The 19,778-nt window shown below is 60.0% G+C and overlaps 1 protein-coding gene and 1 long non-coding RNA gene across 8 annotated transcripts in view; one reads left to right on the top strand and one right to left on the bottom strand.

Moving 5' to 3' along the window:
* Nucleotides 1-3,497: 3,497 nt before the first annotated feature.
* On the bottom strand, nt 3,498-9,977 carry LOC146397960 (uncharacterized). Its single transcript, XR_014820585.1, has 4 exons — nt 9,851-9,977; nt 9,292-9,444; nt 4,085-6,655; nt 3,498-3,937 (listed from the first exon to the last, which is right to left on the bottom strand). It is a non-coding gene; the product is annotated as an uncharacterized LOC146397960 (long non-coding RNA).
* A 26-nt stretch (nt 9,978-10,003) lies between these two features.
* Nucleotides 10,004-19,778, top strand: part of SECTM1 (secreted and transmembrane 1) — a 34,426-nt gene continuing 24,651 nt past the window's right edge. Inside the window, exons 1-6 of one of the 7 annotated variants that reach the window (XR_014820559.1) lie at nt 10,004-10,071; nt 17,002-17,147; nt 17,303-17,617; nt 18,084-18,116; nt 18,270-18,485; nt 18,857-18,993. Coding sequence is in view for 6 of the 7 variants with exons in the window: in XM_021066356.2 (XP_020922015.2) it covers nt 17,060-17,147; nt 17,303-17,617; nt 18,084-18,116; nt 18,270-18,485; nt 18,857-18,891 (687 nt within the window). In the remaining variant the exon portion in view is untranslated. Of the gene's footprint in view, nt 10,072-17,001; nt 17,148-17,302; nt 17,618-18,083; nt 18,117-18,207; nt 18,486-18,856; nt 19,141-19,778 lie in introns of those variants that run through there. The other 6 variants (XM_084983356.1, XM_084983358.1, XM_021066356.2 and 3 more) reach the window with 6 other exon arrangements.

Genomic DNA, 19,778 nt, shown 5'->3' on the forward strand with positions numbered 1-19,778 from the left:
TCCCAGGCCAGGGATCGAACCCATGCCACCGTGGAGACCTGAGTCTCATCAGTGACAATGCCGGATCCTTAACGGCTAGGCCACCAGGGAACTCTAATTTTAAAATTAAAACTTCTGGGAGTTCCCTCTGTGGCACAGGGGTAAGAACCCAGTGTCTCTGTGACGGCACAGGTTCAATCCCCAGCCCAGCACGGTGGGTTAAGGACCAGGTATTGCTGCAGCTCTGGCGTAGGTTACCGCTGCAGTGTGGGTTCAGTCCCTGCCCCAGGAACGTCCATGTGCCGAGGGCGTGGGGAGCTTTATTTGCTGTCTGACACCAGGACAGCAGTGCTTCCCTGTCCAAGGCTGGGGGCTGAGGGCTACTCCTTGCCTCGTGTCTGGCTCAGAGCCCCCACCTGGGGACTTGCACCCCCAACTTTCACCCTCACACCCCACGCCCACTTCCAACCTCACACTAGGGCCGTGAGGTATGGACAGTCAGGGAGTTTTTTGGTTTTTGTTTTTCTTTATATTTTATTTATTTTTCTTTTTAGGGCTGCACTGGCAGCATATGGAGTTTCACAGGCTAGGGGTCCAATCAGAGCTGTAGCTGCTGCAGCAAGGCAGGATCCGAGCTGCATCTGCGACCTACACCACAGCTCACGGCCACGCTGGATCCTTAACCCACTGAGTGAGGCCAGGGATCGAACCCGCATCCTCAGGGATGCTAGTCGGGTTTCACCTGCCGAGCCACAGCAGGAACTCCCCCTCCTTGCTTATTCGTAAAGACGTTTTCCCTGATGATTCAGGCACATATCCACTGTAGAAATTTGGCAGGAAAAAAAGTAGAAGAAACTGCAAAACCTGTAGTTCCTCAACTCAGACTTAATTCCTGATGACATCTCATGTCCTGGCTTTTCTGGGAGGGGTACGGAATGTTCCTGTGCATTAAGAGGAACCAGGCGGACCCGTCGGTGCAGTTGGCGGCTGGCTGCCCGCTTCTGCCGATGCCCGAATGGCACCGTCGGACGCGCCCCCGTGTCACCCTCAGTCCACGCCAGACACTCCGGGCACAGGGGCTGCTCAGGGAGCCTGCAGCCGATGAAGCCGGTGTCATGAGAGCTGCCTCAGCCGGGTCCTCGGCTTCTCCCCAGACCATGCGGTGGCCCCAGAAGCCCCTCCAGGAGAGCACCCGGTGGCCCCTCTGCCTCACAGCATCCCCGGGGACCCTGCCCCTGGAGGACCACCTTCAAGCAGCCCCTGGAGAAGGTCTTCCCAGCTCCTGCCCCCCAGGGACAGCGGCAAAGCCTCTGGAACTGCCCCCCTCTGCCCTTGGGATCGAGGTGGGCCCCGCCCAGGGCCTGGCCTGCCACTCGCTGGGGACTAGTTTTCCGGGGAAGTGTCCTGGCTCCTGCAGTTCTGGGAACAAAGGCTGACAGCTAACGGGGGAGGACGGGCCACGAGGGGTGACAGCCGTGGGCCGTGCTCACTCTGGGCGGGACTGGATGGGAAACTGCTCCGAAGGGCTCTGACCTCGATGGGCCTCAGCCCCTCCGCACCGTCCTCCCCCGCCCCCCGCGGCCGAGCGTCCAGGGATTCCGCAACGGGTCCCAGCCGCTGGCTCCCCCTCGGCCCAGGTTTGCTGAGCGAGCAGATGACTTGGGAAAGAACCCATGTTGTTAGAACAGAGACGTGTCGACAAAAATCACCGGTAAACAATGAGAGAGAAAAGACGTTCATGTGACAGCCAAACGGAGGACTGGCCCTGAAGCCCGCTGCCCAGACGACGCGGAGAAACTCCTCCAGGGAAGCAGCGTTTTCGGCACAGTTTTAAATCTTGTCAGAACAAAGTCAGGACCACAGTCCTTCAAGGATTAGAGAAACAAAAAGGAGTTCCCACCACGGCTCAGCGGAAACAAACCTGACTAGCATCCACCAGGATCCACGAGGACGTGGGTTTGATCCCTGGCCTCACTCAGTGAGTTAAGAATCCAGTGTGGCTCTGAGCTGTGGTGGAGGCCGGCAGCTGCAGCTCCAATCCGAGCCCTAGCCTGGGAAGCTCCATGTGCTGAGGGTGTGACCCTAAAAAGACAAAAAAAAAACCCCAAAAAACAAAAAACAGACCACAGACTAGCAGGTACAGAGCGAGTGAGCACGTGAGCGTGGCCTTGGCACCTGGGGAGGGAATCTTATTGAGGCAGACTGTTCACTCGGGTCGTCCGCGCAGGAGCGTGGGCTTCGACGCCCGCTTGGACGTGGCCACTGATGAGCATGTGTGGCTTAAGGGCTCCGGGAGTAACAGCCCCGCAGGCCTTGTTGGCTGCAGGGAGTGCACCTGCGCCCAGAGGGACAGGAGTCCCTCACCCCGAGACTCCCTTTACGGGAAGAAAAGGTCAAAGAAACTCTGAGGCGTACGGGACATTTCCACCCCTAGGACCCTACTGGACAAGGACGGATGTGGGTAATTGAGCAAGGCCAATGGGAGAAGACCCCACCTCTCTGGACCCCATCTTTAAGGAACAAAAACCCCTATAAGACAATGGGGGAGGGGGCTCTTCTCCCTGCTCCCAGCAGCCCTGGGAGCTGTTTGCTTTCCTTTAATAAAGATTTTGCTCGCTTGAAGAAGAAAAACAAAACAAGATGCAAAAACCAGAATCCTCACAGACACTATGTCAGGTTCTTAACCTGCTGGCCGCAGTGGGAACTCTGGAAATCGTTTTAAAACTTGACAGATGCCATCAAAATAGCCAAGCAAGTGATTTAAACAACACTTTGACCCTTTTTTTTTTTTGGTCTTTTTAGGGACACACTGGCGGCATATGGAGGTTCCCAGACGAGGGGTCTAATCAGAGGAGCTGGAGCTGCCGGCCTACGCCACAGCCACAGCAATGCAGGGTCTGAGCCGCATCTGCAAACTACACGACAGCTCACGGCAACGCCAGGTCCTTCACCCACTGAGCAAGGCCAGGGATCAAACCTGCAACCTCATGGTTCCTCGTCGGATTCATTTCTGCGGCGCCACGACGGAAACTCCTAATCTTTATTTTTAACATGACTTCCTTACGTCTGGTCAGTGTGTCCATTTCTCTCATGATTAAAGCAGACGCGCAACGTATGTCTGAGTGGCCATACACAGGCTGCTTCAGTTGGCGTAAATTCAAGTTAACTCACGTATCAGCCAGAGCAAGGAGCTCCCATTGTGGCTCAGCGGGTTAAGAACCCAACATAGTGTCCAGGAGGATGCAGGTTCGATCCCTGACCTCTCTCAGTGGGTTAAAGTGTAGCTGTGGTGTAGGTTGCAGACGTGGCTCAGATCCCACGTTGCTGTGGCTGTGGTGCAGCCCAGCAGCTGCAGCTCCGATTTGACCCCTGGCCTGGGAACTTCCATATGCCTCGGGTGTAGCCCTAAAAAGGAAAAAAAAAATAAATTCAAGTTACCTCATGTATCAGCCAGAGTTTCTGCCCTGTGTCTCAACATGCGAACATTTCTTTTATGAGATTAAACCAACCAACAAATGTCAAGGACGTAGAAATTAATGTAATTCTGCCCAGAACAACCCCAGGTACATCTACAGCTTTGCAGGTGAGGGTTCTGCGGGGAGCAGGTCTGGATGCTGCGGGTCACCTGCCACCCCGGCAAGAACCCTGGAAGGAGCTGCGGGCCGGGTTCATCCCCACCTGCTCCCCCACCCCATCACTCTTGATCCTGCTCAGATGCCCCCCCACCCCGAGAAAGGCAGAGGTGAGGCTACTTCACGGAAGCGGCAACAAAGCAGCCACTTCTACGAAGAAGGGAAGAGAGCGCTCAGATGGATGGAAAGGTATCTGGTCTTGATTAGGAAGGATGAATGCTGAAAACACGCTTCTTGCTAAAACGAAGCTACAAAGACAGCAAGGTCCCAAGTGTATTGAAGGCCGGGTCAGGGGAGGACGAAGTAATGAGATGCTCGAACGCAGCCTTGTCAGAAGGAAAACAACAAATTCGGCTTAAATTTAAAATCTAAACAATCCCCAACACAGAGAGAAGTTAGAAGAACAAGAACAGAAAGGAACAGCAAAGAACCGAGGAAAAAGAGTCCCCTCTGTGGCTCAGCGGTTCACGAACCTGACTAGCATCCATGAGGACGCGGGTTTGATCCCTGGCCTCGCTCAGTGGGTTAAGGATCCTGCGTTGCCGTGAGCTGTGGTATAGGTTGCGGATGCAGCTCGGATCCCGTGTTGCTATGAGAGTGGCATGCGGCCAGTAGTTACAGCTCCAATTAGATGCCTAGCCTGGGAACCTCCAGATGCTGGGGATGTGGGTCTAAAAAGAAAAAGAAAAGAAAAAAAAAAAAAAGAACCGAGGAAAAATCTTCGCTAAAAAAAAAGGTGTGACCACGGGTTGGAGGCTGGGACCTCTGGGCAGGGGCAGGGCCAAAGAAGAGGAAGGAAACGCATTTCCTGGAGTTAAAAATCTGAAAGCCACCACAAGCCCCAGGAAGGGAGTCAGAAAACACTTCCTTCCCCCCACCGAAGAGGAGGAAAAGCTTAACTCTTCCCCAAAGGATGACGATGGAAGGAACAGACCCTCTGACGCCCTCTGCGGCCCTGCCTGCAGGACCGCCCCGACCCAGGCTTGCGAAGGACAGAGTAAATGGGTGACGGGGATTCTGGGACTGTGCCCCCGGCCCTGGGCATCAAATGCGGACTTTCAGGCCCGTTGGCCCCCAGAGGGTGTGCACGCAGAGGGGCCCTGGTGCCAGCAGACACGTGGCGCCAGAAGGTGGCCCCCACCCCGGGGAAGCTGCTTGTCCAAATTCCGGTGAAAGTCTGCCCGCTGCCAGGCCATGCGTGGTGATGCTGAGCCGTAATCTGATGCAGGCAAAGTGGGCTCAACGACCAGGTGGGCAGCGGGATAGACGTCTGGAGTCTCCCCTCCCAAGAGACGTGCCCGAAGCCTGTGGGGGCACAAGGGTGAAAGTCAAAGCCGGAAAATGACTCCTCAGGGCTATTCCAGCCAAAGACGGTGGGATTGTGGGGTTGCTCTGCTCATATCAGACTAGAGAGACCAAGACAAGTGCACGGTTAGGGAGAAAGAGTCGCTGTCTGCTGACAAACGCTCGACCAACCAAGAAGAGAGCAATTTAAAATGCCTCTTGGAGTTCCTGCCGTGGCGTGGCGGAAACGAATCCAACGCGTATCCGTGAGGTTGTGGGTTCAATCCGCGGCCTCGCTCAGCGGGTTAAGGATCCAGCGTTGCCGTGAGCTGTGGTGCAGGCCGCAGCTGCAGCTCGGAACTGGCGTTGCTGTGGCTGTGGTGGAGGCCAGCAGCTGTAGCTCCAATTCAAGCCCTAACCTGGGAACCTCCATATGCTGCAGATGTGGCCCTAAAAAGCAAAAAATAAAATAAAATGCTTCTGCATCTAATAAAATAGCTTCCAAACGCAGCATGAAAGCTCCAGAACGACAGGGACAAATGGATGCCTCTATCATGCCAGCGACCACGGCCCACATCCCCCGTCACTGGCAGACCAGCTCCAGCTGATCCAGACCCGCAAGCCTGTGAATGGTCCACACGACCCCGCTGACCCCGCCGTGACGGGAGGGACCCAGAGGACAGGTCATCTCAAGGACTCTGGGGCACTGACAACAGCAGGTGTGTGTGTGCGTGTGTGTGACAGCTGAGGCACAAGACCGGAACATCAATGCGCCGGAGCCGGGAGAGAGAGGACAGCAGTCAGAATGAACGTACGAGCCGGGAGACAAACACGGCAGCACTTCTGGGCCAGGAAGAACTCGCCGCTGGATGTGTCTCTAGTTGGGCAGCCAATCAACTGAAACCTGCAAACTCCTAGAGTCAAAAGAAAACGAACCGCCACCTCTCGCTGCAGCTGAGATTCCAGGGTGACCCTCTGGAGAGAGACGGGCTCCCGGCGTTGCTAAAAGCAGGGAGACAGGCTTGGCCCGGCTCGTGCCCACGCAGGCACATGATTGCCCAGGAGTCACGTGGTTGAGCGCCCACGGCCTTGCCTCTGGGAAGTCACCTCTGAAAGCACTGTTCACTTTATGGTTTTATGACATTCCAGCGGTTTGCGTTCAACATAAACAGACTAGTTCATTGTCAGACACCGAAGGGCTTCATGAGGACACCCCTTCCCATCAAAGTCCCTGGGGCACCTCATCTGTGAGCCCTCAGCCTTGGAGGCCCCTCGGGGTGTGGGAGGCCCGCCCAGGAGCCCCCGCTGAGCTGGATGGGCAGGAGGGCAGGCTGATTTGGGAGGTGGCCTCAGGGACCAGCCCCTGCTTTCAGCCCAGGGGGTGGGGCACTTGGGTCCCCAGGCCAGGCCATTTGTGAGGCCTCTTTCTCATGCCTCCTCCGCCCTACTGCCAGAATCTCGGCCGCCTCTGGGCACTGACACCAAATAGAGTCACGGGGAGACGGAGCACGAGGAAACAGCAGGAAACAGCTGGCTAGAGCCGCAAGGACCGTGGCCCCTGCCCCGCGGGGCGGGGAGGGAGGAGTCCCAGCGGGGGAGGAGCAGGGCGGGATCGGCTCGTGGACATTTTCCTGATTGGCTGGTGGTGAGGTCATCGGGAGTGGGCGTCATCCTCCTCTGGTTCCAGCTGGTCGGGGGTTTCGGGGTTTCCGTGCTGGGGGCAGCATCCAGTCGACTTCCGCCTGGTGGGGCTTCGGCATCTGCAAAACAGCTCGGAGGACAGGGCTGGGGATGCTACCTCGAGTCCTTGGGGAAGAACTCAAGGTTCTTGACTTTGTTGAATGACTAAAAGACTGTTTTCCTCCTTCTCTATATTTTCTCATTTCTCTGATTAAATTGATTCCTTGACTGAGGTTTTTCTATAAACAAACGGAGGTGGAGGACCTGAGCCAGGGTCCCCAGGGTCCTGCTCCCTTACAGCCCTCGGGGCAGGGTGGGGTCTGGGGCCCTGGCCTCTGCGCCCCTCTGGGGGCTGGATGTCACAGTGACTTGGTGCCATCGTCCCGCGAGGACGACTGGATTTGCGCTTTATTTGCCCACTGGGCAAAAGTCACAAAAGTCACTCCTTTACCACGTCCTGGTGTAGGGACTCTGTCCTGCTCTGCCCACCTGGTTCTAGATGCTCCACCTGTGGGGCAGCTGGAAGGTTCTGCCCTATCCCGTCTGGGCCTTTCCTCTGCCACACCCAGAATTCAAGGGTCCCCCAGACTCAGTTCTGCATTCACCTCTCGTTTCAGCAACGTGGGGCATCACCCACTCAGCACCCTTAGCCCCAGCACCCAGCACCCTTAGCCTTGTGCCCGACGAGGACTTGCCACCTGTGGGCCCACAGCCTGGGGACCACCTCGTCCCTTTCTCCACCCCACACTTGGCCAGCGTGTCACCTTGGATTCTAGTGGAAGGAGAAGGCCACATGCCCAGCTGGCACTCCTCTCCCCACCCCTAAACCACCAAGATCTGTGGGCTCTGCCTCCTCTGTACCCTTCTTTTTTTGGTCTTTTTGTCTTTTTAGGGCCGCCTCTGTGGCATATGGAGGTTCTGAGACTAGAGGTCGAATTGGAGCTGTAGCCATCAGCCCACACCACAGCCACAGCCACAGCCACACAGGATCAGAGCCTCAGCTGCAATCTACACTACAGCTCATGGCAACGCTGGATCCATAACCCATTGAGTGAGGCCAGGGATCTAGTCGGTCGCTAACCGCTGAGCCACGATGGGAACTCCTCCTCTGTACACCTCTGAGCCTTCCCCACCCTGCCTCGGACACCCCGCTCAACCCCTGACCTCCAGACCCGCCACCCCCCCACCCCCCTGCCTTCCAGGGCTGATGAGGGGCCCTGGGCTGAGAGCAGCTGCCACTTGTCAGCCGAGTGCACTGGCCCTGGCTTCTCTCTGACACTTTAAGGAAAAAGCAAACAGCAGGCGCCAGGCTCTGCTGGAGCAGAGACAGACCGCTCCAACAACACATGCTCAGACAGGTGCCTGGGGTCACAAGGGAGGGTGCCAGCCCAGGATGAGTTAGCCCCCCCTGATACCCCCCACCCCGGGCTGGAATCCACCTGGGCGAAAAGATGCACAGGTGAGGCCCTGGGTGTGGTCAGGTGTGAGAAATAAAGCAAGATAAGTGGCCAGAGAAAAACAACCACGCGGAAGGCCTGCCCCACGTCCCTTGGCGGCTCCCCACCATGGGGCGTCCACACTCGCTCTGCGTGCGCTCTTGGGCTTCCGCTCCCCTGCTCCCCCGGCGTGTGCCCTCCCGATGCCCTCCCGATCCCCATAAACTTTGTGCCTGTTTTCACCGTCTCCTCCTCCTTGCAACACCCTTGCTTTCAGAAGGCTAAGAATCGGGCAACCTGCTTTTTGCTTCCAGCCCCCAGGGGTCTCGGGGCTTTAATTCCCGGTTTCCTCCCAGGCTGCCCAGGCTCCATTCCTGAGCAGAGAATCAAGATCTCGCCTCAAGCCGCCGCTCAGTACTGTCTCCCCGATGTCAGTCCCACTCTGGAGGGGACAAACCCCCTCTCTGGTCCCCACCCACGACATGGCGACCTCTAGGTCTCCTCCTGGGGAAGCCGGGCCCCGCCCGGCACGTGACCCCTTGTCGCCCTTGACTGGAGGCTCCGTGGCCGCGTCTGCACCTGGCCGGCTGCTCTGCCACAGGGAAGACGGAGCTTAGAGAGGCTACGCAGGCTGGCCAGCGGGGAGTGATAACGAATGGGCGAAGGACCAGCAGCCAACTCCTAGTCAGCAGTGAAGCTGGCTGGGCTGGCGATTCCCCGAGAGCTGGGGAGGCTGGACGTGGACCCAGGGTGCAGGTTCAAGTCCAGGACGCCTGCTTCCCTGCAGCAACCTGGGGAACAGGGCCTAGAGGTGAACAGGAGTGACTCCCGCACCCCCATCCTTCCACATCTGTGTAGCTCGCAGGTATCCCCTTGCCCCGCTCAGAGGGTCAAAGAGAAACTTATCCTAGTGGTTTTATAATAAGCACCAGACCCGTGTGTACAGAAAACTGCACAGACCCTGCAATGAACTCCGGCTTCCACGCTTCTCCCAGGTCAGCACCCAGCAGCCTCCACCCTCTGGAAACGCGCTCACACCGGTGCGTCCCCAAGGCGTCTCCACGCCCACCCCGTGGGTCCCTCAGTGGGGAGGGAGCCGGGAGGACCCCCCCCCCCCCGCACCCTCTTAACCCCTCACCGTGGCTGCCATCCCGCTCCCTCGCCCTGCCCGGCCCCCACATAGACCCAATGGATTCTCAGCCGGTGGCTCTGCCCTGTGTGGGCGCGGCACACAGGAGGGGACTGGAGGTCCCCCAGTCCACGCAGGGAAGTGAACCCACCTGGCTCCTGCCCGCAGAAAGAGGCGCATCCTTTCCGAGGAGCTAGAGCTTCGACCTCCAGGGACGGGGGCTCCTGAAAAACCATTTCCTGCAGTTTTCTTCAGAATGACCATCTAATGCAATGCTTCTAATTAAATTGCGGTGAGGGATTCACTACCAAGAAAACCACAGGCGTTTCCCATCACTTCAGGGCAGTTCCGAAGCTCTTTTTGAGTGACTTCCCATAACTTGGGGTTTCCCTTTTTTTTTTTTTTGGTCTTTTTGCCTTTTCTAGGGCCGCTCCAGAGGCATATGGAGGTTCCTAGGCTAGGGGTCTAATCCGAGCTGTAGCCACTGGCCTACACCAGAGCCACAGCCACGCGGGATCCAAGCCGCATCTGCGACCTACACCGCAGCTCGGAGCTGTAGCCACTGGCCTACACCACGGCCACAGCCACGCGGGATCCAAGCCGCATCTGCGACCTACACCGCAGCTCACGGCAACGCGGGATCCTTAACCCGCTGAGCGAAGCCAGGGATGGGACCCGCAACCTCATGGTTCCTAGTCGGTGTCGCTAACCACTGCGCCACGACGGGAACTCCTTTCCGAATCCCGGACCAAGTGCTGCACCTCCTGCCCATCCTGGATCCGCCGCCTTTCCTCCGCCTCCTCCGCAGGCTCCGCCCTGGGATTTTCTCACCCGGCGAACCGAGGAGCGGCGGCCGAGGGCGTGGAGAAGCCGCGCGGGAGCGGAGCGGAGTCGCAGGCGAGGCGCGCGGGGGAGCGGAGCGGAGTCGCAGGCAAGGGGCGCGCGGGCAGCTCGGGGCGTGTGGGTTCGCGCCGGGGTGGAGAAAGCGGGGCGCCGAGCTCCTCGACCCGCCCCCGCCGCCTCTTGCCAGGGTGTCGGCGCGCAGGGGCCGAGGCGCAGGTTGCGCGCCGCGGGAGGCAAGGGGCCAGGGGCTCTCGAGGCGGCGGGGACTGAGTCTCTGCAGGGCGCCCCCAGGCTCGGCTCTCAGAGGGGCCGGGAGGTGGCATCTCGGGTTAGGGCGCCCAGCGCTCAGGACAGAGCCCCTCCTGCCCCAGACCGGTCCCGACCCAGCACGGCGGTTCTCACACTCGCGGGCACAAACTCACACTTATGTGCACTCACAGGGACACACACGCACGCACACGTGGACACTCACAGCCACAGCTTATTTACTCACAAACACTCATAAAGCAATAAAATCCCAGCCCCCTCCCCCGAAGGTGAGGGGAAGGCACTCGACGGCCCCTGTCCTTGCTCAGCTTTCATTTTTGGTTTGACCGCAGCAACAACTGCGAAATTCAATTCAACACCCACTACTGGTTAATGATCTGCAGTTTGAAAACCCCGGGGCCCCTGGAGGCCCCTGTCCCTGGGGCCCGAGGTTGTGAAGGGAGTGGGAGGTGCTGGGGCCGCCGGAGGGGGGGCCCGCGGGTGCGAAGGAGGAGGATTCTCAGGGGAGGTGTCTGTGTCCTGGAGCAGAGGCACAGCGGGTGCTGAGCTGTGCAGTGGGAAGGGTTTGCAGGCTCGGGCCCCAGGCCCGGAGGACTCTAACTGCCCAGCAGGGACCCGGCTGGGTAGGGGTGCCCCAGACTGGGGCCTTTCTCCCTCTGAGCCGGGGTTGGGGCTCTGTCTTCTGGAGCCGGTAGGTCACATCCCTGCACGGTGATCAGCGCCGAGCTCCCCCTCCCACGTAAACACCCAGGTGCATCCAGGTGGGTGTTCCTGGAGCCGCTGCAGCAGGTGGGAAAGCTGTGCCAGCTGCCCTCGGGTGCTGTGGGCGTGGAGATCCCTGATGATGCAGGGCCCCTGCAGACCTGGCCAGGCGACACCCTCCCTTCCACAACCTGCTGCCTCAGTTTCCCGAGGTCTCACAGCAGAAAAGGTGCTGGCCACTGCACACACTTTCTGAGGTGTTTCGCTGGCTCCCAAATGTGAGCAGCTCCCCAGTGGCCGCACAGACCCCAGCAGTGTCACCCCGTGTTGATATGTGCAGATGCCAATTCAGCATCAGTGATTTGGGAGAAATCTGAATTGTTGCCTGTGCTTTTCCACTTCCAGAGGTCTGGAGGCCCCTCCAGGCCATGCCACACGGACCCGTCTGCGCCTCTGCCTCCACCCCTCACTTTCCTCTCTGTGCCTGGGCCCCTCTGCTGTGTGGTTTTCTGTCTGCAGAAGTGTCAGGGAAAGGTGGGGAGCCGTGTGGAGCTGCCAGATTTAGGGACCCATGTGAATTTATGATAATGAAGCATTTTGAAATACCAGCATATCCCAAATATTGCATAGAATATACCTGTGTTTAAAAATGAGACAGAAGGGAGTTCCCGTTGTGGCACAGCGGAAATGAATCCGACTAGTATCCATGAGGGCGCGGGTTTGATCCCTGGCCTCGCTCAGTGGGTCGGGGATCAGGTATTGCTGTGAGTTGTGGTGTAGGTTGCAGACGCGGCTTGGATCCTGCATTGCTGCGGCTGTCTCGTAGGCCGGCAGCTGTAACTCCGATTGGCCCCCTAGTCTGGGAACTTCCATATGCCTCAGGTGTGGCCCTAAAAAGCAAAAAATAAAAATAAATAATAAAAATAGAAAATAAATAAAAATGAGACAGGCGTTCTCATTGTGGCTCAGCGGTAACGAACCTAACTACCATCCATGAGGTCTCGGGTTCGACCCCTGGTCCCGCTCAGTGGGTTAAGGATCCCACGTGGCTGTGGGGTGGGCTGGCAGCTGCAGCTCCTATTAGACCTCTAGCCGGGGTACCTCCATATGCCACGTGTGGCCCTGGGAAGACAAAATAAATACAAAATAAGAAAACTAAAGACGAGACAACAGTGCAGCCATAGACAGATCAGGGCAGCAGGATACGCCTGAGGGTAACAGGGGGCCTCTGTCTCCAGTCGTGCTCTGTGCAGACAGCCTTCCGCGCTCCATGAGGTGGAGGCGTGTCTCCACTTACAGAATCGGCTCAGTGAGTTAAGGCTTGTCTGTGGTTGCGGGGTCTGCCCCCCGCTTGGGGATCTCCCCCACTCAGCCTCTCTCCTCTGATGGGGGCGACCCTGGTCCGAGGTGGGTACAGTTTGGGGGCAGAGATGGGACAACCCAGGCGTTTCCTTGTCTGGCTTCTGGAGCCACCCAGGGGCAGGGGCTTTCATGGCAAGGGGGCCCTCGATGAGAGCGTGAAGATGGACCCAGAGCCCATTGTGTGGGGGCAGAGCCCCTCGGCCTGGGGGGAGCTCGGAGGAGACCGGGGCGGGGGTGGCCTGGGGCAGTGGGGACAGGAGCCTGGAGCCCACACCTTCAGCAGTCCCCCACTGCCCGTGACAACATGACAGGATGGCCAGGGCCACCTTCGCAGGTCACACCCCTCAGGAGGACACTGGGCGGCGCTCGCAAGCCTGTGACTTCCCGGTTGGAGGCTTCAGGCCACTTCATTGTGTGTGAAAACATCCCTTGAAATAGCACGTCTCAGGACCACAGACGTGGATTTCTCAAGGTGAAGCCGAGAGTCGTGTTTTCAGAGTGAGTCAGTGTGACCTGGCGGTTAGATCACCGGGTCCGCAGGGTGCTGAGAACCGCAGAGCCTGGGGCAGGGAGGCCCGTGAGAGTCTCCTGCCAGGAGACCCAACATGCAACGCCGGCGTGAAGCACAGCCCGCAGCACGGACTGGGCTCGGGGACCCCACACCCCTTGCTCAGAGGGCCACGTCCACACCCCCAAAGGCCACCCGCCATCCTCCCTGCCGACCTCAGGGCCCAGCCTGCTGCTCCCTTGGCCTCCCTCTCGCCGGGCAGCACACGCACTCTCTCCCAAAGCCCAGCCGGGCAGGTCAGCATGTGTCAGGTCACCCCCGCCCCCATCTCCGCGTCACCTGGTCCAGCTGAGGACCAAGGCTGACCTTTGACCCACCCAGCTTAGCCGAGGCACCTGCCCAGGGTGTGCGTGTGCGTGTGTGTACGCGCACCTGCGTGGCCTGACTCCCGTCGATGGGGCACCCGGACCCACGTTGGACGGCTGGGAAAATGGGGGGGGCAGACGCTGTGCCGAGGTCAGTGGAGGCGGCAGGGCGGTGTTGGGGGGAGGGGACCTTGAGGAGCCAGGAATGCTGGGTGTCCTGCCCAAGGCCTCATAAACGACACAAACACATGAAGTGTTTATTCCGGAAACAATCGGGAGAGTTGATGGGGGTGCAGTTGCCATGGTGATGGTGTGTTTCTGCTAAAGCTCTATCATCACGGAAGAGTTGGTGAAGGATTTGCAAAGGCCATGGCAGCGTGGGAATGAGAAGGGCTGAAGACAGGACAAGCCCACCAGTCTCTCGAAGCCCCGGCTGGGAGTCCCCTGGGGGAGGTGGCACCAGGAGCCGAGGGCCCCCGGGAGGTAGAGGTCACCCAGGGTGACCTGCAAAGGGAGAAGCAGATGCAGAGAAACGGACAGAGCATGAGCCAGATGGCTCCCTCCTGTGTTTGGGGTTTGTGCCTGGTTATCCCTGAGTGAGGGGAAGGCTGGGGTCCCTCCTGGGGACAGACCAGCAGTGGGAGACCAGGGTGTCAGCAGGCTTCCAGCTCCACCTCCCTGGGCTTGAGGCTTCCCGCCTCCCCCGCCTGGCCGCTCCCTGCCGGGATGTGTCCCCTCTCTCATCAAGACGCCAGTTTCCCAACCTAAATGTCCATCGACAGAGGAGTGGATCCAGAAGAGGTGGTACATATACACAAGGGAATATGACTCAGCCATTAAAAAGAACGAGATACCGGCATTTTTTGCAACATGGATGGACCTAGAAACTATCATGCTAAGTGAAGTCAGCCAGACAATGAGACGCCAGCATCCAATGCTTTCACTGACATGTGGAATCTGAAAAAAGGACAGACTGAACTTTGCAGAACAGATGCCAGCTCACAGTCATTGAAAAACTTATGGTCTCCGGAGGAGACAGTTTGGGGGGTGGGGGGATGTGCCTGGGCTGTGGGATGGGAATCCTGTGAAATCAGATTGTTATGATCATTATACAACTACAGATGTGATCAATTCATTTGAGTACTAAAAAAAAAAAAAAAAAAAAAAAAAAAAGGCGCCAGTTTCCATGGGGTCCCTACTCCTCGCAACCGGCCTCCTTTTTCCCCAGAGGGCCCCGTTTCCCAGCAGGGTCCCCTCACAGGTTCTGCGTGGACGTGTCTTGGGGCCACTGCTCACCCCAGTGTTTGCGCTTTGCGGGGGAGGGTGGGCAGTGGGCGTCGCCGCGGAGCCTCCTCGTCTGAGCCGATCCCCCTCGCGTGAGCTGGCGCGCACGCGTGCACACTCGTGTACAAGAGCGTGTCTCTCAGGGCAGCGTTTTCGGGTGCCTCTTTCCTCCTCAACTGCAAACATGGTGCATATGTGAGAAAAGACACCGCCGTTCTTTCGACAATAAATTAGAAATAGGAACAAGCCCGGAAAACGAAAGGCGGGGGCGGGGCCGACACCAGCCCCGCGAGCTTAGACTCCGCCCACCGGACCCTCGGGAGCTCAGCGCGGTGGGGCCGGGCGACTCAGCTCCGGGGGACCTACACCCCGCGTCCCCGGGCTGGGCCTCGCGGCTCCCTAGCAAACACTGCCCGGCAGCCTGACCTAGATTAAAAACCACTAAAATAAAGCATCTCTGGGTTTCAGGGATGCACAGAGGCGCAAAACAGTGCCTCCGAAAGCAAAGGAGTGGTGCCAGGGGGTGGGTGGGTGCAGGGGAGGGGAGGTCAGCCGCGGCCGGCATGGGCGGTGGGCTCCCAGGCGCTGGGTCGTGGGCAGATGAGCGGATGAACTGGACCGGTGGCGAGAATCACAGTGACGCCGCTCTGGGCTGTGGGCGCCGGCCGATTAAATGGGCGTCCACGCAGATGGAAAGCTGGCACCCAGCGCAGAGCAGTTGCCACTGGTGGACAGAGTTCAGGACACACCACCAAGCCCTGGCTTCTCGTCCCGTTTGCCCTGGCTTCTCGTCCATGGTCAGCACTGGAGGCCAGCGAAGGGCAGGGCTGCGATGTTACGGGCCCATCACACCCTGTGAGCAGCCCCCCAGGACCCCAGGAGCCCCTGTGTGTTAGGGGAGAAGAAGGCCCCTTCCGCCATGGGCCTGGCCATCTGTCTGTCTGCTCCCCCAGTCTGTCCCCCAGGAGGACAAGCCGGCTCGGGCCACCCCTGGGCCAGTGGGCACACCTGTGACAAGGTCCCCCGTGCCCCCAGGAGAGTGGTGGTCAGCCCAGAGCCTCCGCAGGCCCGGCCCTGCAGGAGGAGGACAGGAGAGTGCTGGGCAGTTTGCATCGTATGTTCCTGAAACTCCCCCTGGCTCAAATGAGATGTTTCTTTCAAAGCTGGACACAGCCATTCTCCTTCCAGGGCGCAGTGGGCCTCCCTGTGCTGCCGCTCCGAGGCCCCCAGACCAGCGGGGTTGTGCACCCGCCCCACTCCCACCAAGAACCCCTTGTGCCCCCATACACTGGCCCACTGGCCGGACATGCAGGCCTCAGGCCCCCAGCCCCACAGGAGCCCCAGGGGGAGGCAGGTGGGGGCAAGACCACTGGTGGTCGCTCAGCTAGAGGCAGGAGCCCAGTTGGGGGTGGGGCGGGGAGGATCACAGCCCCCCTGCCCCCCCCCACCCCAGTCCGAGCTTCCGCACTTGCAGCACTGGGGAAAGGGTTGTGCTGCCGCCAGCTTGTCCCCCAGTCATTCTCCTTGCTCAGCCCAGAGCCCCACGGGTCAGGACGGGGCCTGATCGCCAATGGCCCGAATCTCTCAGAGGCCTTTATGTTCCCGTCTGGCTTTGCTCCTGGCCCTTCTGCCCAGTTCCCCCAAAACTGGGGGAAAAAATCAGAAGCAGTTGCATTCAAAACCGAACGATCCCAGCCCTGACATCCTGGAAAAGGCGAAACTATGGCCTTCGTCAAAAGATCAGAGGTTGCCAGGAGTCGGGTTGGGGGCGCACAGAGGGCTTAGGGCAGTGAGACGGCTCTGCGTGGTGCCTAAGGATGGATGCGTCCCACCTCTGCCCAAGCCCACTGGGTGTCCCGCACCGGGGGGGCCCTGCCGGACCGTGGGGCTGCGGCCAGTGTGGCTGAACAGGCTCATCAGCTGTGTCGAAGGGCCCGGGGGTTCGCGGTGCCTGTCCTGCGGGGGCGCAGAGCCTCCGCACTTCCTGCCCCGTCTTCCTGTCGGCCTGCAACTGCTCAAAAACAAAACAGTCTATCATCACTACTGTCATTCTTTTTCTCAAAGGGTCAGTCGTTTAATTGAATCAGTGAAGCTCATCTTTCGCTTTTAGTGGGAGCTGAAGATGGGAGCTTATTTCAGAGGAAGTGAAAGTCCCGTTTTCCAGATAACTCACGAGCTCCACGGGGGACTTTCTGTCGCTGAGAGCAAGTCCCCACGTGCCCAGCCGGGCGTGCGGGAGCGGGAGGGGGCTGGGGGCCGAGGCCGGTCGCCTCCAGCTGTAACCCTGTGGGACACACAGCCCAGCCGTTTGGCACATTTTATATAAAATGGAGGAGGATGCCTGTGGCGTGAGCGGGGGCATCTCCCGGGACTCGCTTCCTGTGTCCTCTGTCTGCCAGTGTCCCCTGGCCACATGATGCAGTCCAGAGAAGGGTCGGGACACAGTGGCCCAGGAGGAGCTGGGGAGCTTCTGCGGGAGCTTCTGCAGCAGCCCAGGGCACCCGTGACCCCTGGGCCTTCCCTCCTCCAGGAGCATCCGCAACACCGCTGAGGACCAGGGGCCCCGGGGCCGACCCCGGCCGCCAGCCATGCAGGCCTCCGTGTCCCGCCTCCTGGTGGCCAGGCTGCTGTGGGCCGTCCTGCCCTTGGCCGCCTCGGGGAGCGCTCCGAGAGGAGGTACGCGCTGCTCTGCCGGGGGGATCCCGCAGGGGCCAGGCAGCGGTGGGAGCCAGCCCCGGGTCAGGCCAGGAGGGGCCCAGGCCCCCGGGGAGGGCGGTCGGTGGGCGTCCTGGCGCCCAGCCCTGCCGAGCGTGTGCGACATCCCCCCACAGGCTGGGACAGCCCCAACTGCACGGCGGGCGTGGTGTCGGTGTCCCGGGGCGAGCACGCCGAGCTGGCCTGCAGCATGGCCAACCCCTTCTCCCACGTGCGCGTCTCCCTGCGAGCCCACCCCGGGGAGAGCTGGCAGCTGGTCTTCGACGAGCAGGCCCCAGGAAGCTTCCGCCGGGATGGGTGGCAGCTCTGGGTTCAGGGGAGCGAGGCACGGCTGGTGATTGAAAAGGCCCAGGACGCCCAGGCGGGGACGTACAGGTGGAGTCTGGCGGGCCTGCAGCGGAGCTTCGGAACCACCGTCCTGAACGTCTTGGGTGAGCCGCCTTTGCCTTAGGGAGGGGCCGAGGCCGGGGTGGGGAGCTGCTGCCCGGCTGAGGGGCCCGGAGGCACAGGGACTGGCGTCCTGCTCCGCCCACCCTGTCCAGCGTCTTCCCGGGGCAGCCCCTGTCCACACGCCCCGGGCCCCCTGCCCTGTCTTCACTGGGAGCTGGTCCCCTTCCTCCCGAACCCCCCCTTCCTTTGCTGCCAAACTCTCCAGATCACCCCCTGCCCCCATGCCTCGATGTAATGCCCTGGTGGGCACCCTGGGGTCTGGGGACGGGGAGCAGGAGCATGGGGGGCTGAGGATGGCACCCCCAGCCTGGCTGAGCCCTGGGAAGGGGACCCAATGCACACTTCCTGGACTCCTGGGACCAGGGCTCCCCTGACACCCGGCTGGAGGGGCACACTGGGGCTGGCCTTGGGCAGCCCCCCAACCTGCCCGGTGTCTCGCTTTGGCAGAACCCCAGGACCAGCTCTTCACGCCTTCCTGGGGTAAGTGTTTCTGTCTTCATCCTAGGGCACAGGAGGGGAGCCCCAAGGACACCCCTTGAGTCGACACCCCCGCCCCGCCCTCTGTGCCCAGTGCCCAGGCCCATCCTGTACACTTGTCCGCCTGCCACTCTCCCCCCACGGGCATCCCGCCAGAGGTGACATCCCCCCGGAGGGTGCCCCCAAGGCGGGCAGAGGATGGAGGCCTCGCCGCTGCCCGCAGGCCCCCAGATGCTGCCCCCCAAGCCCACGCCCAGTCCAGAGAAGATCCCGGTCCAACTGGCTTATCTGGCCTTCAGCCCGGTGGCTGTCTTGTTCCTGCTGGTCTGGCTCCAAAGGCGTGCTTCCAGGAGGCGCTCCAAGGTCGCGCAGGTACGGTCGCTGCAGCAGGGCTGGGCAGGGTCTTCTCGGACCCAGCATGGCCACTCCGCCCACGGTACCCACAGGGGCGGGGAAGGTGGGGAGGGGCAGGGTCCCAGCCAGGGTGTCCTCTCCCCCAGAACACGGATGCCCCCTTCCAGCCAGGCCACTGGGTCACCCTGGGAGACAACAGGGGGGCAGGAGACCTGGGATGTGTGGACGGTGGGAGTGTCTGCACACGGCTCCCCCCCCAGATAGGGAGGCTCTGGGCTCCACACAGAGGGGAAGCTCGGGCAGGACAGCAGCTCCTGTGGCCCAAAGCACAAAAATCTCAAGTTCCAAAGCCCTCGACCCGAGAGGATCCCCTCCTCTGCCCCGTCCAGGCCCCGAGCGACGCCGGAGGGCCATGCTGCTGTGACCCCAGAGACCGCCCGGGCGGGGCTCTTGCCTGTGAACACACTCCTGGTTTTGGACCGTGAGCGAGAATAGTGTTTGAGGACCCTCCGGCCCGCAGCTGTGGTTCCAGAGACGGAGCGTCGGCTCCACCAGCACCACCAGGGGGCAGAGCCGTCCCTCTGCCGGCCAGGTGGCTCCAGCAACACGCCCCGCCTCCCCGACACCTGCCGCCAAACACCTTTGTGCTAATGACATCATACTCCAAAGTCTACCTCCGTGGAGTGTGTTCTTTTGTTTTTGCAGGTCTTTTTCTTTCCTCTTTTGTCCTCTGTGATTCGAGGACTCTCTGTAGCATTGCATTTGGATCTGTTTTCTTTCATGTGTGTGTATCTGTTACCGATTTTGGTTTGCCTTGCCATGGCTCCCGTGGAAATGCTGGTTTGTGCCACACGGGGCCAGGCTGTCAGACACAAGGGGCCGGGCGTCTGGGACTTCCGTGCTCTGGGCCCGTGGGCGTCTCTTACATTTTCCCCAAAACAGACCAGAAGTGTTGATGCATTTAAACAGATGTCAGGAGTTCCCGTCGTGGCGCAGCGGTTAACACACCCGACTAGGATCCATGAGGACGCAGGTTCAATGCCTGGCCTCGCTCAGTGGGTTAAGGATCCGGCATTGCCGTGAGCTGCGGTGTGGGTTGCAGATGCAGCTCGGATCCCGTGCTGCTGTGGCTGTGGTGGAGGCCGGCAGCTACAGCTCCGATTAGACCCCTAGCCGGGAACCTCTGTATGCCGTGGGTGTGGCCCTAAAAAGACAAAAAGCCACACACACACACAAAAAAAAGAGAGAGAGAGAGAGATGTCAGAGGTGATTTTAACATTGCTGTCACATGGGGAGGGGCTCGCACAAGCT

Source organism: Sus scrofa, chromosome 12, assembly GCF_054392235.1.
Source record: "Sus scrofa isolate SSC_HxYL_T2T_F1_AM1 chromosome 12, Sscrofa_HxYL_maternal_Yorkshire_Landrace_v2.0, whole genome shotgun sequence".
Lineage (NCBI taxonomy): Eukaryota > Metazoa > Chordata > Mammalia > Artiodactyla > Suidae > Sus > Sus scrofa.